Genomic DNA, 19,420 nt, shown 5'->3' with positions numbered 1-19,420 from the left:
AAAAAAAAAAAAAAAAAAAGAAAGAAAGAAAGAAATACTACATTTCAGCTTATTTTGCAGAAATCTCTCCAGAAGGCAGCTCTCACATTCGCTTAAGGTGACATATTGTAAACATTAAAAGAAACAAAAACAAAAACAAAAAGACCCTCCACTTTGGGAGGCCAAGGTGGGTGGACTGCCTGAGCTCACAGGTTGGAGACCAGCCTGAGCAAGGGTTAAGACCCTGTCTCTAAGAAATAGCTGGGTGTTGTGGTTGGTGCTTGTAGTCTCAGCTACTTGGGAGGCTGAGGCAAGAGGACCACTTAAGCACAAGAGGTTGAAGTTGCTGTGAGCTACGATGCCGCAGCACTCTACCGAGTGTGACAAAGTAAGACTGTCCCAAAAAACAAAACCCTCGGGGGTGGCGCCTGTGGCTCAGTGAGTAGGGCACTGGCCCCATATACGGAGGGTGGCAAGTTCGAACCCAGCCCCGGCCAAACTGCAAACAAAAAATAGCCAGGCATTGTGGCAGGCACCTGTAGTCCCAGCTATTCTGGAGGCTGAGGCAAGAGAATCGTCTAAGCCCAGGAGTTGGAGGTTGCTGTGAGCTGTGATGCTATAGCACTCTACCGAGGGCAACAAAGTGAGCCTCTGTCTCTTTAAAAAAAAAAAAAAAAAAAAAACCCTCGATATTAATTTTTAAAATACTAATACATAACCCTGCCCTATAAAATGAAGAATTACTTTGCTTTCTTCCATTTCTATCTGCTGCACACTGGTGGCTTTTTTTACCTCCTCTGGACAGAGTTCACAAGCTTTTGCAAGTGTCATCCTAGCACTATGTGATCTCTCCAAGAAATAACCATTTGATGTTTCATTGCTTTGCACTGGAGGAGACCAATTGTTGTAAGTGTACTGAGGATTTCCAGTATATGGTCTTCTTTCAAGTTCATCTCCAAGCCATTCCACTGCCCAGGTCCACTTTCTTTTAAGATCTCCATTGCCCTTCAAAAGAAAATAAAATCATGTATATAAGAGGATTTAGAATGAAGTTAACTTAAAATGACAACCTCAAATTATCATTATTTTTTTCTTTTAAAATAGAATCAATTCTGCTTCAGATTTCTATAAAATTACAAAAATTCTCACCTGTAGGATTTGATAAGCAACAGGACAATTACTAAACAGAGCTACCATACATTTTATACACTGGTACGCTCTTTTTTGATAGTGATTCTTAGAGCGCTGAATTGTGTCAAATAGCCCATCACGGTCATCTGGAATTCCTTTAAGTGCATTATGAATCCTGAAAGAGAATCAGATATAAAATGAAAATTTCTAAAATCTAGCAGTAGCTAATATTGAGTGCCTACTATGTGTCATTCAATAAATGTCCTTGAGTCCTTGATTGATCATTTGATCTAACACTAGACAGTAAGCAGTATTATAAAACCCTTTAAAAGATGAGGAAAATGGGTACAAAGAGTTAAACAGAGTACCCAGGCCACAGGGCTGCCCAGTAATCTGATTCTAGAGTCTGTGCTCTTAAAGATGATCCTCCAAAATGATCTTGCTATGTGTATGTAATTTAAATATGTTACCAGAAGTGAATTCAGGACACTCAGAGTAACATAAACTTTAAAAAAAGTTAAGTTTATGAATGCTATAATTCAGAGTATTTTGCTTTACACTGGTTCCTTTTATAAAGTGTATTGCTAAAGGTATAAGTTAGGATCTAGTGATATAATTTGGACATATAGAATTAATCTGAATTCTGATAAGAAGAACACACAGCATGCAAAAGTACCATTTGGCTGATTTGTCAATAACATAGGATCTCATCTCAGCTCCTGCCAAACTATAACATAGTAATAGATAGCCAACTATTTCCTGTCTTTTTCCCAAAGTAATAAATTAAACATTTAGTGCCACATTTTCTAATATTTGAGCTTTTGTCTGTAATTTCATGCCTTTCCCCCCGTTTGTTGCCCCAGGCTAGATAGAGTGCCATGAGATCAGCCTAGCTTATAGCAACCTCAAACTCCTGGGCCTAAGCGATCCTCCTGCCTCAGCCTCCCAAGTAGCTGGGGAGTACTAGTGCCCAGCACAAAGCCTGGGTAATTTTTTTCTCCCTTTTTTAAGGTAGAGATGGGGGGGTGTGTGTCTCTCTCTTGCTTAGGCTAGGCTCAAACTTCTGAGCTCAAAGAATCCTCCCATCTCAGCCTCCCAGAGTGCATGTATTAATAAGGTTAGTTCAGGCTAAAGTTACAGAGCTGCTGGCTATGAGTATATTATCAAAGTGAACAATATGTATTAAATAAGACGACTTCAAACAAAAACACGTAAAACAAGGTAATGTATTATTTGATGAAAATGCAAATATTGGCTTGCAGAAACCTAACACTATATTGTATTTCCTCCTAGGAACAATGGTTCGCTATTTGCTAATTCCATGTTCGTGGTGGTTTTATAGAATATATTATGAACAATGGGAACTGACTGTACTTACCTAGGGCCTTTTTTTTTTTTAAGATAATCTTACTACTTCATGTAACTAAGAACTACTTCACATTATTTCATGGAATAATTCTAAAATCAATGTAATCTAATCCAAAATAATCCTAAGGTATCATCAATAAAATTCAAATACTTAACAAAAGCTTATGCTAGCTTTCCTTAATTAAAATCAATTGAAAGAAAAAAGGATATTAACCATGAAACTTCAACAATGAGAGAAAAAAGAATAATGAAATAAAAAGGGGAAAACTTGTTATTCACAGTGTCCTTTCTTTTTTTGTTTTGAGACAGAGCCTCAAGCTGTCACCCTGGGTAGAGTGCCGTGGCATAACAGCTCACAGCAACCTCCAACTCCTGGGCTTAAGCGATTCTCTTGCCTCAGCCTCCCAAGTAGCTGAGACTACAGGTGCCTGCCACAACACCAGTTATTATTATTTTTTTTTGGTTGTAGTTGTCATTGTTGTTTGGCAGGTCCGTGCTGGATTCAAACCTGCCAGGTCTAGTGTATGTGGCTGGCGCCTTAGCCACTTGAGCTACAGGTGCCGAGCTGGCCCTAAGTCTTTCAAGATAAAACATTCACTAGAACTCCAAGAAGTTTTGGGGGAAAAAAAGTGTGGCGACTCCATTCTGATTATGTCTAATGCCTGGCTAAGTCCAATTATTTCTAGTAACTAACAAAAGAATATCCACCTGTGGGTCTGCCAGGAGTCCTCAATCAGTAATATTTGCAATAGCAGATCCAAATAGGGCCGGAGTTCATAAGTATAAGAATATGCAACCTATAAACAAATAAGACATTGTGAACAACTTAAAGGAATAATAAATCAAGTTATAGAGACATATAAATATAAATTTTCCTTTAACCTGCCAGAGAAGTTCACTGAGGACAGTAGATGAGAATTGAGGATTCTCCCAGCAGCAAAAACGAAGCAATTTGACGGTTTCCTCTGAGTTACTGCAGTCTTCAATAATTTTCTTCACATAACTTGTTCTCACAAATAAAATGTCAGCCACATTCTGCTGAATTGGCATTATAGGTTGTGATAAATTAGGATCACCAAAAGGATTGGGAAGAGGAGGATTACCTACAATACAGATTTGTCTTAAATGAAAAACTAATACATTTCTTTACATTAAAATACAGCTTTCACCATAGAAAACAGTCTATTTTTATTTTAGGAAAAAAATTTTAGAGCAAGTTTCCTACACACAACAAATAAAGTAATACTATGCATTACAACAACGAGATACACCATGATGATAAAATGCAAAATTTAAATAGCTATGTTAGCATTTAATTATATGAAAAGTTAATTCTTATACTATTTCATAAACATGGTGTTAACCTTAGTAACAAGCAGACAGAAAAAAGATCCCCAACTAAACGTGTGAAAAAGGTATTAGAACTCAAAATATAAAATATTCCAAGGCAGAAACCTTCCTTTAGACTCTTTATTTTACATTTAAGTATCTTCAGAATTGCATTTAATCAGGTACTATATATACCCAGCTCTATTTTAAAAGTAAAGAATAAAGCATTCTACTTTACCATTGATTGAAGACTGCATTCTTGAAGAGACATTGCAACAGCGGATGAGCTGCGACACTACTGAGTACAACTTGCCTAATTCAGCATACTGATATTTGATTGGAGGACCTGGACCTTCATCTAAAGACACAAGCATAAAGGTAGCAGGTACACTCAATTTCAGAAGCTGTGTCTTCTCTGCCACACCTTTGATGAAGGCACGAGGGAAAAAGCAGGAAGAGAGGGGGAAAAAAAATACAGGAGGAAAATATTTAGGATGGCAAGGGCTTCTTGAGTAAAAAAAGTAGTTACCCAAAATGTATGCCTATAATTTTTATGATCAGAAAGATTATCGCTTTTCCTTAGCATTCACAGAATTACTTAACTAGAACAGAAAACTCACTCAAATATAATAGATTTCTATATTAAAATAAAATTGTTAAATAACTGGGCACAGTGGCTGATGCCTATAATCCTAGCACTTTGGGAGGCTGAGGTGGGTAGACTGCTTGAGCTCAGGAGTTCAAGACCAGCCTGAGCTAGAGTGAGACCATGTCTCTTAAAAAAAAAAAAAAGGGCGGCACCCATGGCTCCGTGGTGCCAGCCCCATATACCGACGTTCGCAGGTTCAAACCCTGCCCTGGCCAAACTCCAACAAAAACATAGCCAGGTATTGTGGTGGCTGCCTGTAGTCCCAGCTACTTGTAAGGCTGAGGCAAGAAAATCGCCTAAGCCCAGGATTTGGAGGGAGGTTGCTGTGAGCTGTGTGATGCCACGGCACTCTACCAAGGGTGATAAAGTGAGACTCTGTCTCTACAAAAAAAAAAAAAAAAAAGTCAGGCATTGTGGCAGGTGCCTGTACTCCCAGCTACTTGGGAGGCTGAGGCAAGAGGATCACTTGAGCCCAAAAAGTTTGGGGTTGCTGTGAGCTATGATGCCACAGCACCATACCCAATGCGGCAAAGTGAGACCCTGTCTCAAATAAAAGAAAATAGTTAAACAGTGACCATGACTATGACATTCCAATCATACCAGGCTGTAAATAAGATGAACACTTCCTGTGGCCTAGAGAGTATCAAGAGATTAGACTACATAACCCTCACTATAAGGAAGATAAAACAATAAAAACACAATTAAGTGAAAAATAAGAATGCTTTTTATAAACTGTCTGCTTCTCTTCTTTCCTCCATAGCCAAACTTCAAAAAGAAGTTTCTATTCTCATTTTCTATTACTCAACCCATACTGATTTGTTTTTTTGTACCTTTTCTTGGTATATAGCTAAAGAACAGTTTTTAAGCCATAACCACATCCTCCTTGGATTCCTCTCATTTTTTTCTACCTCTTCTTGGTCTTGTGAGTCCTTCTTCTAGTGTTTCTTAAAAATTGATGTTCCTCAAAGTTCCCATGACAGGTTATCTTCTTTACTACTATATGCTTTCCCTAGACAATCTAGCCTACTCTTTACTCCAAAATTATTTCCAAAAAGATATCTTCTATTATGTATGGTTATCTCCATCTGGTTGTCACACAGGGTCAAACTCAACTTGCCAAAACTGAACTCATCTTTCTCCCACATGTGGTTTCCCCCTGCTTCCTCTCAGTAAATGGCACCACTATATGCTCAGTTGCTCACTGGAATCCTGGGCATCATTCCTTACATCTCTTCCCTCTCTCCCTAGAATATCCAATCACCAAATCCACCGATTGTACCTCTTCTAGAAAGCACCATAACTTGTCCACTTATGTCTCCATCACTGACAGTTCTCCAGTGTAGGCCACAGTTAATCTTCTACCTAGAGATCATTTTCACTCCACTATAATCTATTCCACATTGTAGCCAGAGAGATCTTTCTAGAAACAATGTTTGTTCAAAATCCTACAACAATACATCAATGCCTCTGGGGGTAACATCTAGACTTGTTCACAAGGCCAGTGATTATAGACTGCTTCTTAACATTCCTGTAATCCTCATCTTATTACATCAATTCTAGTCAAACTGGATAACTTTCATTTCCTCCAATGAGCCAAGTGTATCCCAAGTCTTAGCATCTGGTGTTCACCGTGGATGGAAAACTCAACTAACCAATCCCATATCAAATTCCCCATTAAGGCTCCTGTGCTTCCCAAATCTGGTCAGGTCCAGGCACCCCTGCGATATTTCTGTGGTGCTTTATGTATGTCCTATTATAGCCATTAACATATTATATGGCAACCACCTTTTTGTTTGCTTCCATGAGACTCTCTTCTTTGTTGCCATTTTCCCAGAAGCAAAATAAATGCAGGTCTACAATCTCTTATCTAAAATCCTGAGATTCTAAAAGCTCTTATTATAAACAGTTTTTCCTTTCTGTAATCTAAATAATTCTGAATCTCAATGCATACTGGTCTTAAGAATTTCATATGGAGGTTTATAGATCTGTGCAGTATTTACTTTTAGAAGGAAAATTTTATAAGGTTACAATGCAAACCAAACAGGCAATTATCTAAAAGGGTAATTGAACAGAATAGTATTTTTGTGAATGACTAAATGTGGGATTTCTAAGTTTGAAATACAGATTCCATTTATGCCTGTTTGCATAATAGATATCCTCTTCTTTCTCAACCACAAATACTCAATTATCTCCAGTATGGAAAAGTAAGGGAAAAGAAGACAAACTAAAGAGACAAATGGAAAGCAGAATATTCCTCATGTTAAAAGGGCCTGGGATCAACTAGTGATGAATAAGGTTACACAATTAAAACCTGAAAAGATAGGCATGCCTGTGTACAGAACTTAGTTTTGGCTCTACTTTTTAAAAACCTTTAAAGTAGTTATAAATAGTTATTAAAAACTATCTGCTTCTAATGGATCTCCAAATCTTAATCTGGCCAAATATATATTAATATCATTAAGATTTTAATTGGAATGTCTTAATAAATTACTCCTTTTAAGATCAGTACACCTGATTAATAGGTCATTTTTATAATTTCAATCATAGGAAATTTACCTCTCTTCAAGCCAACTTAAAAAACAAAACCCCCACCAAAAACAACAATGGAAGAATTTTTTATAATATTCCTATCTACTCATTCAACACACACTTTTTTTTTTTTAACCTAAGTAAATGTTACTAGTAATGCTACCATGGAAAGCTCTGACATTTGTAATCTTGTTGAAGAGTAACACAAAAATCTGAATGCTATCGAAACATGACAGAATTTGGATGGTGCCTGTGGCTCAGTGGGTAGGGTGCCAGCCCCATATACCACCAAGGGTGGTGGGTTCAAACCAGTGCTGGCCAAACTACAACAAAAAAATAGCCAGGCGTTGTGTGTGGCAGGTGCCTGTAGTTTCAGCTACTTGGGAGGCTGAAGCAACAGAATTGCCTAAGCCCAGGAGATGGAGTTTGCTGTGAGCTGTGACGCCACAGCACTCTACTGAGGGCGATAAAGTGAGACTCTATCTCTACAAAAAAACAAAACAAAAAGAAAAATGACAGAATTTGAAGTTGCTGTGAGCCAGACTGATGCCAAGATATACTTTTCAGGTATTAGTCACCAGAAATTATCAGGTCATGTTAGTAAAAGAAGGCTACGTTGAAGACTTGTCATACAGAGGCCATGTTATTAACAACAGGGTAATTTAATTCCTAATTGAATATATTTAAATGACTATATTATTTTTAATTTCAGTTCACTTCAATAAAAACTTATGTACACATTAAGTCCTATACCCAAATATAGTATGACAACCATTTGGGGACATTTTACAAATATAAATTTCTTTCTTTTTTTGAGTGAGAGTCTCACTGCTGTCCCAGGCTAGAGTGGCTTAGCATCAAACCTTGCTCACAGCAACCTCAAAGTCCTGGGCTCAAGAGATTCTCTTGCCTCAGACTCTACAGTAGCTGGGACTACAGGTGCCTGACACAACCCCCTAGCCAATGCTTTCTATTTTTAGTAAAGAAAGGGTCTCACTTAGGCTGGTCTTAACTCCTGAGCTCAAGGGATCCTTTAGCCTTGGCCTCCCAGCGCTAGGATCACAGATGTAACCCACAGTGACAGACTTGAAAATATGAATTTCTTGTATTACCTTTGGCAATTCTGATTTAATAAGTGTGAGTCAGTATTTTCAAAAAACAGCCAGATTTGGCACGACTGCTTTAGGAGATAAAAATATGATTAAGACCTGTGTCTATCACAGAGGTTAAGACAAATGCATTAATTATTATAAAGTACAAGGTGAAAGCACCGTGTTCAGATAAAATTCACAACAGGTTTTATAGGATACTATTATTTTAGTTCAGGTTATATTTTTATCACTGGACCTAAGCAACTTTGCCATTTAATACATTAGAAAGTAATTATGAGAACTTAAATCTTACCTAAATTAGCATACATTACAAACAGGTTGAAATACTGCTGTAAATGACGCCCATGCTCTGAAACTTCCCTTCTTAAGAGATTTAGCACTGCTCTCAGTAAATGATCACTTAAGCTTAAGTTGTCATAAGCCTGTAAAAGATGAAACATTACTTCTATTTCAGTAACAAGGTTTACATATGATAAAATTCTATTTGCATAAAAACGGTACATGTACATATATACATTGAATACAGAAATAAAAATTTCTGGAAGACGGATCAAATTATTAAAAAGGGTTGCTTCTTGGGAAAGGAATAAAGATCTGAGGTAGATTTCACTATAAATACTTCGCACTGATTTATTAAAAATGTTAAGTCAATTAAAAATTTTAGAATAAAAATCTACATCAATGGTAATTTATATTTAAGCTAATACAATGTAACTGAACAGGGAAAATTTCCTTATATTTTTAAGAGCCAGTAATTACTATTCATTGCTATGTAGTAATTTTAATGGAACTCACAGACATTAGACTGTGTGAGGTGCTTGTTAGGTAAATATCAAAACAGATACATATATGTTTGTGACTTCAACTTTTAGAAAACAGAATTTATTTTTAAGCATTTAATCATTAAAAGAAAGCCACGTAATTACCTGACTAGAAGGCCCAGGAGATGCAAAAGGTGAAGGACATGGTCCATCTTGCAAGGAAAAGTGTGCAATAAAAACTATAAGTTTTGCAAATGCACCCCTCACTTCTGCACTAGGGCACTCCAAAAGGTATTCAGAGAAGCGATTTGAAACATTAAAAAGGACATTATGAGCAAACCAAAAACGTACATTCTTGCTGTGACGAAGGAGAATACACAATGCATCATACCTAAAACAGAAAAAAAAAAAATCTATAAATTTCAATTCAGTAACTTGTTTCCTATAGTAAAGTGCATGAGTGTGTGTCTATGTGCCAAAAAAGAACAAAAACTTTCTTTTACTAGAAGCAATTGCTTCTAGTACTACCATTAAAATGACAGATAAATACTATGACTTGGTTTATTCTCACCGAGTTACAAAACAGTTAAAAACCTGAGTTGTCCTCTAAAAATTCATTACCAAACTCTTCCTACATTCAATGACAATATACTTTCCCCTTCCCTTATCTTGACCTCTTCTAGATGATTAAGTAAAAATTGTTAAATCAAACATAATGTCTGCTATATTTTTACAATTAGAAACTTAAAACCATTTTAATTTTTTACCCTTTTGTAATTATGTCGTAATTCAATCCAGGGCTTATAATTTCATGATTACATAGTCTCATCGTCTTTGGTATAGGGATGCTGAAGATATGATACAAAAGTGGAAAGTGGCTTCTGAATAGTAAAAGACCACATTTAGACTAAGTCACTATTTTAATATTAATTTCTCTCAACAGCTTCCAAAAGTCTTGTTTTAGTCTGCATTCCCAATTTGAAACAAGGTTCTCATGGTTTGGAAAAAATAAAGCAGTCTATTAAAGAACCAAACCAAGTATTATAGTAAGGAACAAAAATCCAAAGCAACGTACCAATCACTGGCAGAGCCACGGACTATTTTCTTTGTGTGAAACCCTGTAGTAAAGAGGAACCTAGCAGCAAGCTGAATACTAATCATAGTGATTTCTTCTGCTTCAGGCAACAGGTGATCTTGCCCTATAAACAAAATGTAGATATTATAAGAAAAAAAAAAATCAAATTTCTATTTTCAAGCCCCATTTTCAAACAAGTCTGCATTTCTACTAATTTTGAGAAGTCTTCTCCAGTTACTTAGTAATTGTTACTACTGATTTTATAGCACATTTCAAACTAATGAATTAAAAAACAAACTACTAAATAAAGGCTCCTCTTTCAAAACTATACTGCTGACAAATAACAGTCATTTAAAATATGACTTTAAAATAATTGAAAGCAAAAACTTAGATCCATTTAAAGTGAAAATTATTAACTTAAAACATGGTGATGGCTTGGCCCCCACAGCACAGTGGTTACGGCGCCAGTCACATACACTGAGGGTGACAGGTTTGAACTTGGCACAGGCCAGCTAAACAATGACAACTCCAACAAAAAAATGGCTGGGTGTTGTGGTGGGTGCCTGTAGTCCCAGCTATTTGGGAGGCTGAAGCAAGAGAACTGCTTGAGCACAGGAGTTTGAGGTTCTTGTGAGCTGTGACGTCACAGCACTCTACCAAGGGCGACATAGTGAGACTGTCTTAAAAAAAAAAAAGATTAAAAAAAATAAAACATGGTGATGCCCAAGAATGGATAAGCAAGTATCCAATGTACTCGATACTAGTATGAAGCCAGTAGACTATTTAATTCATGCTCATGTAACAGAAAAACTCAATTCAATTCAAGTTGGGGGGAGGGGAGGAGGGCAAGGGATTGGTGTGCTCCCACTTAATGGGTACAACGTAAGGGTATATGGCACACCTTTTGGGTGCGGGACACAACTGTAAGAGGGACTCTACCTAACAAATACAAACATTGTAACCTAGTTGTTTGCGCTCTCACATTAATATGAAAAAAAAAACATGTTGATGCCTAAGAAGAAATCCTGTGAGAATTATTCTTTAATACTAAAAAGCTAAATACTTGATACTTACCTGGAGGAGGGTTTAAGTAAACACTATTACATGTAAGCAGTTTCTTCATAAACTGAAAATATTCCAAACTGTATTGCATTCGGTTATGCATAAATTGTACATTCTGCTTCCGTACACTTCTCTCAATGGCTGATGGCATAATAATGTGATGGGGTCTTGTGGTGATAGTAAGCTCTGATATGTATCTTATCAATTCATCCTCTTGGCTTATTGTGTCCATTCGTTCATAAAACAGTATATAAGCATTCCACCACCTTTTCTGGCGCCTGTATGACATGCGCTTCATCATGTGATCAAATACTTCTCCCATGTACTCTCCACCAAAACACTGGTTTTTCATTTCTTCATCATCATCCATTTTACACTCGGTTACATCTCCATCATCAAATTTATACCAGCGATTTCTCTCACCATCTCCACCATTCCTTTGAATGATATAAGAATAATAATGCCCCCCACTTGCTTGACCACTGTGTACAAGGACACCCACAAGTCTGTATTTTGTGCTTCCTGTTGTTTCACTTTCAGACTGATCATTCTGTTGTATCAATTGACTCTCTGGGTTTACATTATCTCTTTCTAGCTTTGCAACCCCTGCAACCGTGTAAGGTTCCATGTCGAGCTCTCGAGGAAATTCAAAATAATCATTGAACTTGATGGCACATTCCCTTTCCCAGTCATAGTCAAATCGTTTTAATTGGATAGCAAGAACTGGAGGTAATTTTTTAATCAGCAAGCGCTTTACAGTATCAACCTAAAAGAGAAGAAGTCACTGAATGTTTTCTTAAAATTCACTGCAAAAAAGGCAAACAAAAAACATAATAAAAAAAACCCCTCTCTCTCTTTTTTTTTTTTTTTGAAAAAAAGAAACGGTCTGTCACTCAGGCTGAAATGACAGGCATGAGCCATGGTGTCCTGACAAGTTGAGAGTAGAGATGGGGTCTCATTATGTTGCCCGGTCTAGTCTCAAGAGATCCTCCCATCTTGGCTTCCCAAAGTGCTGGCATTATAGGCATGAGTCGTTGTATACTGGCCCTATAAGCAAACTTTTATATAGAGAGAGAGAGACAGAGTCTCAACTATGTTGCCCAGTGGTGTCACAGCTCACAGAAACCTCAAACTCTTGAGCTTAAGCAATTCTCTTGCCTCAGCCTCCTAAGTAGCTGGGACTACAGCACCTGCCACAATGTCTGGCTATTTTTTTGGTTGAAGTTGTCATTGTTGTTTGTCAGGCCCGGGCTGGGTTTTAACCCTCCAGCTTTGGTGTATGTGGCCGGCACCCTAGCCACTGAGCTATAGGTGCTGAGTCTTAAATAATATTAAACTCTCTCAAGTCTTATCTGGATTTTAAGTGTTTATAATAATAACGAACATACTCAAAGCAATTCTGTCACAGGTGGTTTAAATGTTAACTAAAACTAGTTATACAGAAACAGCCTGTGCTATTATGCTAACTTTTATCCTTGGTTTCTATACTATCATTACTACCTAGCCCTTACTACTTTGTGTGATGTTTATTATCATTCCAATGAAGATGGTTTGCTGCACAAAAACTGAAGAAATATAGTAACAATGAAAGTAGTCAATATTCACTAAGTAATTAGATGTCAGGTAATATACTAAGTACATGTACTACAGAAGTAGTAATATTTAATCCTTATAGTAACTTAAAATAAGAGAATATCAAGCCATTATGGCTTTTAAAATCACTCATTTCATCTGTTTTCCCTAATCCCTCTGGAATTACTTTTTAAACTACTTTCCCTAACAAAGCTTTAAATGAGTTTTACTGCCTGGAAAGTAGGGAAGAGACTGAGACAGGCAGCTCACACCCATAATCCCAGCACTCTGGAATGCCACGTCAGGAGGATCCCTTGATCTTAAGAGTTCAGAGACCAGGCTAAGGAAGAATGAGAGCCAGTCTCTACTAAATAATAGAAAAGTTAGCCAGGCATTGTGGGGTATAGTCCCAGCTATTTGGGAGACTAAGGCAGGAGGACTGCTTGAACCCAGGAGTTTCAGGTTGCTGTGAGCAAGCCTGATGCCAGGGCACTCTGGCTTAGGCCACAGAGTGAAACTATGTCTCAAACAAAACAAAAACAACTCCCCCCCAAACCTCCAAAATCAAAGTAAGGAATAGAATAAAAACAGAATGAACAAAATCAACTGATTTTTTTCCCCAAATCCATTAAATGCAATCATATTTTAAATAAAACTGGGTAAACCATACCTTTTTATTGCATTTTTCACAATGATATGCGTTTGCACCTTCTAGTAAATCTCCTTTGACATACTGTTCCAAAGAATCAAGAAGATTTTGGTGGTTTCTAATGTCTACATTTAGAGTTGTAAAAGATTCTTCACATTCATACCTAAAGTTATTATTTAAGAAAGATAAAGGATTTATTCCTTAGTTTTATAACCGTTTAAGTTATAGACTTAACAAAAATTACATTTGCAATATTTATTATATAATATGAAACCTGTAAGTCATAGAATGTTAATGTTACCAATGAATGATAGTTAAGATCATTAGGCAAAATAGCATTTTAGGGCTTGGTACCGAAAGTACCTTCTATGTGTTAAACACTATGGGACACATTCAGGGTTTGAAATGGTTTCTCATTTAAAGAATTTAAAATTTAGTTAGGAAAAAAAGATACCCACACAAAGGCATTTGTAAATGATACAAAATAGGTATTAAGCAAATTGCGACTATATAATGGGGCCAGTGCAGCCTGAAGAGAAAAAAATAAGTTAGATCTTAGCTCTAGTTAAGAGTTGGATTTTCAAAGACTAGAGATCAGTAAAGTCATTCTGTGAAGTGTCAGTAAATAATTTGGGTTTCATGGGTCTCTATGGCAACTACAGATGCTCCGATTTACAATGGGGTTACATCTGATCATCTTATTGTAAAGTGAAAATAGTGATCTAATGTACTGAACATCATAGCTTAAGCTTAGCCTAGACTACTTTAAACATGATCAGAACAACTTAGATTATCCTACAGTTAGACAAGATCATCTAATACAAAGCCAAAAGTGTTGACTATCTTATGTAATTTACTGAATACAGTATTTTGGAAAGGAAAAAGAGAATGCATGTGTACCTGAAGTAAGGTTTCTAATGAATGCGTACTGCTTTTTTACTATCAGAAAAAATAAAAATTTTAAGTTGAACCATTGTTACGCCAGGGACCATTTTACTCAATTCTGCTGTTGTCGTAAAAGCAGCCAGACAGTACACAAATACATAGGCATGTTTCAATAAAATTTACAAAAATGCAATGAGCTCTGGAGTTTTTTGACCCTGTTCTAGACAAATAATGCTCTATAATAGACAAATTTGGGACTCTGGATGTAACTTTATGGCACGTAACAAGAACAAGACTAGTTTAGTTGTTGACGATAAACTAAACTAACTGCAAAGACCATAATCTCTTGACATTTTCACCTACCAGTAATTTCTAAATAATTTGGAAAATCACCTAAAAAGAAACCGCAAAGAATTTACACAAACAGATGACCAATAAATAAGTTGGCTATTTTATCAGTAATTAAACAAGATGATAAAATTTTGTTTTATCATTTATCAAATATAAAAAAGTCTTCTAAAGGACCAAAAGTTGCCAAGGTCAAGTGAACAAGTATACATGTACTAATTCTCAATTAGGGGTAAGATTATAACCTGACAAATTTCTCATTTATATAGTATTACGTCTCTCCTAATCATTTCCTCATAATCAAAAACAAGTACCTCTACCAACCACATACATACTCAAACCCAGGACTGTATTTAATGCAGTTTGGCTTGTAAATACTATCTTAATGAGATAGACTGGAGAGAAGGGATTGCAAACCAACATTAATTGATAAAGTACCAAAACAAGTCAAGGTAAAACTTCATGTTGACAGGCATAAATGTGTGTTTCCCAGTGATGAACTGATTATTTAGCTATTTCTTTCCTTTTTTTTTTTTTTGAGACAGAGTCATATTATGTCACCCTTGGTAGAGTGCCGTGGCATCCTAGCTCACAGCAACCTCCAACTTTTGGGCTCAAGTGATTCTCTTGCCTCAGCCTCCCCAGTAGCTGAGACTACAGGTGCCCACCACAACACCTGGCTGTTTTTTAGTTGGAGTTGTCCCTGTTCTTTGGCAGGCCTGAGCTAGATTTGAACCCGCCAGCTCTGGTGTTATGTGGCTGGCACCCTAGCCGCTGAGCTACAGGTGCTGAGCCTATAAATGTTTTATATGCAATCCTTAAGGATGACAACAATATTGATGCTATTCTAAAAGCCAGTATTCATTTGTATGAAAATATTACTCTAGCTCTGTCACCTTCTAAACTTAATGTATTTATTTACAAAGTTATAATTACTCACATTCTAAGACGAAGGGCTAACTTTTAAGTAACCACTATAGTGGTTACTTAAAATGTCATTTTATTTCCCTCCAGGAATAACGATATGTAAAAGAATGGAAGAGTATGAAATGTTATAGAGATTAGGCAAAGTAAAAGAAACCAAGTTATTAGACAAAAACAAAAAACCACCCTACAGTAGTAAGGCATGCACAATCCATAACTGAGAGTGTTTCAGGTATTTAGTAATCAGTGGCAGACTCTACTTTTGTACATAAATACTGCTAAAAATGTAATTTTTGTTAGTATATTCATAGTACAACACTCTGGATATGTAATTAGCACTTACCTATGTGGACAGCCTTGGCAAATCTTCTGATCAGCAAAGGAACCTCCTAAGACTTTACTTAGCATAGCTGGATGTCCTAAGGCTTTTAAAGCTTCATCTAAACTATCTACTAATGAATTAAAAAATTCTAAAGCATCGTGTTGTTCACGAAGATTAACAGGCTCACCCCACAGCCTAAGAAAAAAATGGAATAAAACATGTAACACATGACATTCATAAAGTAATATGTACACTGTATTTCTTGGGGGAGGGGAAGGTAACACAACCACAAATCACAGTATATAAATTAAACGCACTTTACATATAGAACGTGATGGGAGAGAGAGCGAGCCTGGCTCATAGTAAAGGTGGTGTTCTAGCGGCAAAGAACTGCCATGAAACTATACTGACTCTAAGAAGCAGAGGTTGTTGTAGGTAATGGGGTACATGCATTTATTTTCAATCCAACTAAAGATGCTATTAAGATTGGGTGGTGGGTCTCACTCTCATGTAGAGATTGTAATTTTTTTGGTCCATTTTACTTAAATTTTAGATTATAGATAGTAAAAAGATCAGATATATATACTTGTAATTGATTTTTCCAAGTGCAAAGAGAAAAGATGTGACTTGTTCTAAAATTAATGACTTTTGAGTAATCTGAGAAAACTATCGCTTCTGTGTATTACAAAACGAGAACTGATAACTGCTAAAGCCCAAGCAATACTGGAAACTGCCAGTGCATCTGATTTTGTATTTACGTGTAATGTGCAAAGAATCTACATATTTTTTCTTCCAAATAAGACACACATCAAATATATTTTAAATGCCAGAACTTTTGATGAATACTTTTGTAAAATCTTTTCTATGTAACAAATAATCTCAATTATATTTTAGAGAAATAAAAATTTGCATATAGTAAGTTTAAAATCAGATATATCATTTGTTATTTGTTTCATTATTGGAATTAATACCAGTTCATTCTATTTACTTTCAAATTGTACTCACTTCCCCATACTTTCAAAGATATAATCAACTTATTACAAAAGGAGAAAAGGTATCTTTTAGAATAGAGATCTGTTAAGACATCAAAGAATCAAGAATCAAAGTTATTAATAATATCACTAATACCTAAACAAATACCATGTGCCTTCCAATGCAATGCAGTGATAAGCATGTAACAATACTTATGTATCAGTTTTCTTGAGTCCTCTCCCATGTCCTGTATTCAAACTTTAGTTACAATCACAGGAATCAAAGACATTTTACAAGATAACTGACCTGGACTCTTAAAAAATTTCAGTGTTGGGTAGCACCTGTAACTCAGTGGGTAGGGTACTGGTTCAAACCCTGCCCAGGCCTGCTAAACAACAACAAAAACTGTAACAAAAAAATAGCCGGGTGTTGTGGCGGAGTCCCAGCTACTTGAGAGGCTGAGGCAAGAGAATCACTTAAGCCCGAGAGTTAGAGGTTGCTGTGAGCTGTGATGCCACAGCACTCTATGGAGGGATACAAAGTAAGACACTGTCTCAAAAAAAAAAAAATTTTTTTTTTCACTGTCAAAAAAAATCTGTGTCATAAAGTCACAATAAGTTAGAGATAGAGGGATTATTTTACACTGAAGCAATAACTAAATTCTTGATTCCTTATTACACATCAGATTGAGATTTTAAAAAGAAAAGCCAGGGCCAGGTGTGGTGGCTCACATCTATAATCCTAGTACTCTGGGAAGTTGAGGTGAGTGGATCACTTGAGCTCATGAGTACAAAACCAGCCTGAGCAAGAGAGAGACCCCCGTCTCTATTATTAAAAAAGAAACATAACTAGCCAGGTGTCACAGTGGGTGCCTGTAGTCCCAGCTTGTCAGGAGGCTGAGGCAAGAGGATTGCTTGAGGTTGCTGTGAGCACTCTACCCAGGTGACAGTAAAACTCTGCCTCTAAAAAAACCCAAACAAACAAAAAAAAAGTTTTGAAGTGTTAGGCTGTAACACTTGTGGAGCTCCACCAGCATAGGGAATAACTGAGAAATCAAAACAACAACAGTACTATAAGAGAGAAAACAAAATGAATGACAAATTTTAAGATAAAAGCTTAAAAGTGTGAAGAGTAATTTAGAAGAGCAGAAATGGAAATGCTAAAAAAAGCAGAGATGAAATAAGCTAGGGAAAGAAAAAGGCAGGAACTCAAAGAGTGAGAGAAGAGGGCAAAGGCCGTGCTGGGTACTGGGACTGAAAGAGCAAAAAAAGCACAGCTAGGAGGGAAGTTAGTACATGCAAGCCACTAGTACTGATTAATTCAGGGTCCTAGTTAGGGAATAAAAGGAATTTATATGGTGAGTCACAGAGGGTGGAGGTCATTGTACCATAAAACAAAAGTTTCAAAATAAATCTAAGTACTGCAGTGTCCTTTTATGTAAAAAAGGAGCCACTCTGCCAGAAAACGGGGAAGGCAAACCATACTGTTAGTATCAGGTGACCCTTTGCTGACCACCTCTTCTTAGCTGGCTGGCAGGTACCCTGAAGGGATGGATTCTAAGACATTTTTAAAAATTAAAACAAAACAAAAAACCACATTTATGAAGCATTATAGCTCTGTTTATACATAGTAGAGAGTTACGTGGTGGTACTGTAGTATTTTAGCACAGTACATGACACATAAGCATTGATTTAAAAAAATAGCAGTGAAATAAATGAAGTTAGAGAAACATAACCAAGATATAATTGAAATTTTTTTAAAAAAGCATTTATCCCACCTTTCCATAAAATCATACATTAGGGTAGCTAAATAATTTAGGTGGTGAGAGAAAGTTTCTCTTTATGGATCTAGTCTAGCTAGCTAAATGAAAGAATACAATTAGAATATTAGTATTTTATAACCCTGACGAAATACTATATTAAGATAATGACGATCAATAGCTGTTAACAACATAGGAGAGACAGACATTATATGCTACTCTCCATGGAGATAAACATTACCACCCATGAAGTAGCCTTGTCTATCCACTCCGCCAGAAGAAAAATAATAATCTCAATCTGGTAAAGCCTCCTAGATCTTCGCTAGGCATTTGCAGCAAATGTAGGGGACTACAGGGATTCCATCAACAAAAATTTAGACTATGAGAAAATTTATAGGGTAAACTACCTAGCCCCACCCCTCAATAACTGGAAAAGGGAAAAAAGACAAAGAGCAACTCAAAAGCTATCATCACCATTTATGGTATATGGACCATATCTGGATCCTAATTTTTAAAATACTATCTACCAGTAAAAAACACTCATGGATAACTGGGTAAATTCAAATACTGGCAGACATTTAATATGATGATTAAGAAATTTTAAAAAATTGTAACAGTATAATGGTTGTTCTGGAACAGACGGAGCTATATGTGTATTTATAGATGAAACTATACATCTAGACTTTGCTTCAAACCAATCTGGAAAGAAGTACGTAGGAATGTAGATTAAACAAAACTGGCCATGAGTTGTCAGTTGTTGAACTCAAGTGATGAGTAAAGGTTCATGCTATTCTACTTCTGTATGTATTCAACGATTTCCTAATAAAAATGTCATTATAAAGATTAAAGAATGCTGCCCCCACCTTATGTACTATGACAGTTCCTACCTCCTCCTATGGGGACAATAAAAAAGAAAAAACCTAGGAAGAATAGTTTGAATAATATTATTGCTTAAATATTAAACCTAAGTATGCTTTCCAACATACACAAGGTC

The 19,420-nt window shown here is 36.3% G+C and overlaps 1 protein-coding gene across 5 annotated transcripts in view; it reads right to left on the bottom strand.

Moving 5' to 3' along the window:
• Positions 1 to 19,420, bottom strand: part of USP9X (ubiquitin specific peptidase 9, X-linked) — a 135,066-nt gene that overhangs the window by 4,940 nt on the left and 110,706 nt on the right. For 2 of the 5 annotated variants that reach the window (XM_023519134.1, XM_003799905.3), the window contains exons 33-43: positions 15,717 to 15,890; positions 13,238 to 13,379; positions 11,008 to 11,761; positions 9,934 to 10,057; positions 9,024 to 9,249; positions 8,390 to 8,519; positions 4,046 to 4,231; positions 3,361 to 3,581; positions 3,187 to 3,275; positions 1,129 to 1,285; positions 724 to 984 (exon numbers count right to left, since the gene is read on the bottom strand). In XM_023519134.1, the coding sequence (XP_023374902.1) occupies positions 724 to 984; positions 1,129 to 1,285; positions 3,187 to 3,275; positions 3,361 to 3,581; positions 4,046 to 4,231; positions 8,390 to 8,519; positions 9,024 to 9,249; positions 9,934 to 10,057; positions 11,008 to 11,761; positions 13,238 to 13,379; positions 15,717 to 15,890 (2,464 nt within the window). The remainder of the gene's footprint in view (positions 1 to 723; positions 985 to 1,128; positions 1,286 to 3,186; positions 3,276 to 3,360; positions 3,582 to 4,045; positions 4,232 to 8,389; positions 8,520 to 9,023; positions 9,250 to 9,933; positions 10,058 to 11,007; positions 11,762 to 13,237; positions 13,380 to 15,716; positions 15,891 to 19,420) is intronic. The other 3 variants (XM_023519135.1, XM_023519136.1, XM_023519137.1) reach the window with 2 other exon arrangements.

This window comes from Otolemur garnettii, unplaced genomic scaffold (assembly GCF_000181295.1).
Source record: "Otolemur garnettii isolate 467f Iridium unplaced genomic scaffold, OtoGar3 scaffold00158, whole genome shotgun sequence".
NCBI lineage: Eukaryota > Metazoa > Chordata > Mammalia > Primates > Galagidae > Otolemur > Otolemur garnettii.
This window is presented reverse-complemented; position numbering and strand designations above follow the sequence as displayed.